Source organism: Bactrocera latifrons, unplaced genomic scaffold (genome assembly GCF_001853355.1).
Source record: "Bactrocera latifrons isolate USDA-ARS-PBARC rearing strain unplaced genomic scaffold, ASM185335v1 scaffold_149, whole genome shotgun sequence".
Lineage (NCBI taxonomy): Eukaryota > Metazoa > Arthropoda > Insecta > Diptera > Tephritidae > Bactrocera > Bactrocera latifrons.
Window position 1 is genome coordinate 79,723 of NW_017534952.1, and position 2,928 is coordinate 82,650.

General features: G+C 35.6%; 1 protein-coding gene across 1 annotated transcript; it reads left to right on the plus strand.

Annotated features, from left to right (window-relative positions):
* Window positions 1-921: 921 nt before the first annotated feature.
* Window positions 922-2,057, plus strand: LOC108965791 (peroxiredoxin-6-like). Its single transcript, XM_018928408.1, has 4 exons — window positions 922-1,004; window positions 1,301-1,675; window positions 1,746-1,821; window positions 1,890-2,057. Exons 1-4 carry the CDS (start codon window positions 922-924, stop codon window positions 2,016-2,018), a joined length of 663 nt encoding a protein of 220 aa, XP_018783953.1. The 3' UTR covers window positions 2,019-2,057.
* The last annotated feature ends 871 nt before the right edge of the window (window positions 2,058-2,928 follow it).

Genomic DNA, 2,928 nt, shown 5'->3' on the forward strand with positions numbered 1-2,928 from the left:
ACGAAGCTTTTGAAGATTTTCGCCTATAATATATTTCCTAAATTCTTATTAAGAATCTTCATTTAAAAGCTTTCCATCGTGTGGAATCTTGTTAGATATATATAACTTGTTAGGATTTCTCCTCTGCCTTCAGTATCAGCAATTAATTAAATTGAATCGCATGTACACTTTTGTTCTCCACTGTATATACAACAACACAAAAAATTGAAAAACAAATACCATTTTCAATATTTTTTATTGTTGTTACATTTATATACTATTCCCTTTGTAACTCGAAGATCACACTACGCCCAGAAACTGAGCAAATACTTACGCAAATATATATGTATGTATATACTTGTGTACTTATAACGCTGAACCTACTTAGAATACCAAATTAATATGGCATTCAAAAATTCGTACATAGAAACAAATATTGTGAAATCATGAATTATGTTTTGTTATACTTAAGCGTTAAAACGTAGAAACGAAGACACTGTGGGAAGGAAGCCGCGAGTTTATCTCAGTCTTTACTACTTAGCCCATGCCCAACATAGAAGTACGTGCTACCGACCCTTCTCGCAACGGAGAAAAGGGTGCTTATCGAAATCATTTCGACTCATTTACACTCTCAGCAGCTGACAAAGTTTACCAGCCGCTCCTCTACTTGTCCCCAGCCATTAAAACCTGTTATCAATGTCCAAGCGCTCCTCTGGCTGGCGAATAGCTGGAGCAGCATAATAGAATAAGCGATTGTCGTTCAATTAAACGAGCCACGCCGAAAGCTGTCGCGTATATAAATAGCTGTGCAGCGCGTAGTTGTCATTAGTCTGTGAAAAAGCGTCTTCGTGTCCGAATCGGGTTGTTTTGTCAAAATATCACTTTTGTGAGAAATACCTTTTATAAGAGTAGAAATATATAAGATATATACTACATATTAAAATGCGTTTGGGAGCAACTGTGCCGAACTTCAGAGCTGAGACTACCCACGGTCCAATCAGTTTTTATGATTGGCAAGGAAACTCGTAAGTCGAAAAGTTTATGCATTGTTATCCAATTGAAAATAAGCTTAATTAGACTGAACTGTAAATTGCACTTGGGTAGCTCACGTTATCACCAAATACCTATGTACATACGTACATTCTTAAGCGAGGCAGCATATAAAGTTGTACGTTGTAAGATAGCGTAATTAAAGTAAATATAGCTGAAGTTCAATGATAAGAGCGCGTGATAATTAAAAGTCATAAAGCAAAAAAATATTCTACTGTTATTTACATTCACTAAGTACTTACTTAAATATCCATGTCTGAATGTTTCACAGTTGGGTTGTTCTATTCTCACACCCCTCGGACTTTACACCCGTCTGCACCACCGAGTTGGGACGCATCGCCGTTCATCAGCCAGAATTCGCCAARCGTAATGCCAAGTGTCTGGCTCACTCCGTGGATGATTTGCAATCGCACGTTGACTGGGTGAACGATATTAAGTCCTATTGTCTGGATATTCCCGGAGAATTCCCCTACCCGATCATTGCAGATCCTGATCGTGATCTGGCTGTACTCTTCGGCATGTTGGATGAGGAGCAGAAACGTGACCCAGAAATTGGTAAAACCATTCGCGCGCTCTATATCATCAGCCCCGATCACAAAGTTCGTGTTTCGATGTTCTACCCCATGTCCATGGGCCGAAATGTTGAGTGAGTTCCAAARATMATTCAATACAAAAATATGTATTCCTAAAACAACCGAAACTATTTCATATTTCAGTGAGATCTTACGTTGCCTGGACTCATTGCAATTGACCGACAAGCTGAAGGTTGTGGCCACACCCGCCAACTGGACTGTAAGTGCCACTACATTTACTTACTTTTACGTATTAATAGCTGTTTATATTGTTCTCCTCAAATACAGCCCGGCACCAAAGTCATGATTCTTCCAACTGTGACTGACGAGGAAGCAAACAAGCTGTTCCCAAAGGGATACGACAAAGTGACAATGCCGTCCGGCGTCAATTATGTCAGAACTACTGAAAATTACTAAAATTTAGTCAACAAAAAACCAAAAACAAAAAACAAAAAATTAAAAAAAAAAAAAAATTTTACAATTTGACTCCATAGGTGTTGAGTTGGTGCCCCTCTATTTTATTCTGTGCTGATCATTTTAAAAATGATTTTGTGCTTGATCTATAAATTATTGTTACTGTTAAGTAGAAAACAAATAATAAATTTTGAGTACAATTCAATTTAGCTGGTGATGTGTGTTTATTTATGTATATTTGATGCTTGTACAGAAAAGAAAGCTATGTGGTTAAGAATGGTTTCAAATTTTGCGACTTGATTTAATAATTTCTTTTGTTGGCCCAAATGTTTTTTAAGTATGTTCTTTCGTAATCAAAATTTTTTAACTAAACTGTATAATGCCAAAGGATAATGAAACAAAAGAAATAAAAGATACATAGGCGCGTTCACGAAGGGTTCTATCGTGGTATTATATTTTCTAATCAAYAAWAACTGTATTTTTTCTTACTGAGTTATTTTTCAAAGTTTTTGTAATGTGTGTAGAAGCTTTTAAAAATCAGAAGCTTCCAACTAACAGTACTTTCTTTGCAAGAAAAAGAGATAATTCTTTCGAAATGGAATAGAAAATATTCACTTTTATTATTTAGTTGTGTGCGTGTACACACTCGCATTCGCATACAGTGGTTTTTTGTTATTATTATTTCTTTTTTTTTTTTGCCAGTATAATATCCATTACTTTGTGCTTACAATTACGTAATGCTCCATTACTGTTTAATTACTCGTTGGTTTGGAAGTAAATAATTGACAATACAAAAAGGAGACTATTGAGCATTTCTCAATAATACACATTGAAATTACAAAGCAACAAAAGCACTATGCAACAAGTGAATAAATCCTGCTACTTGTCTCAGTACACTCTACCAATAATATTG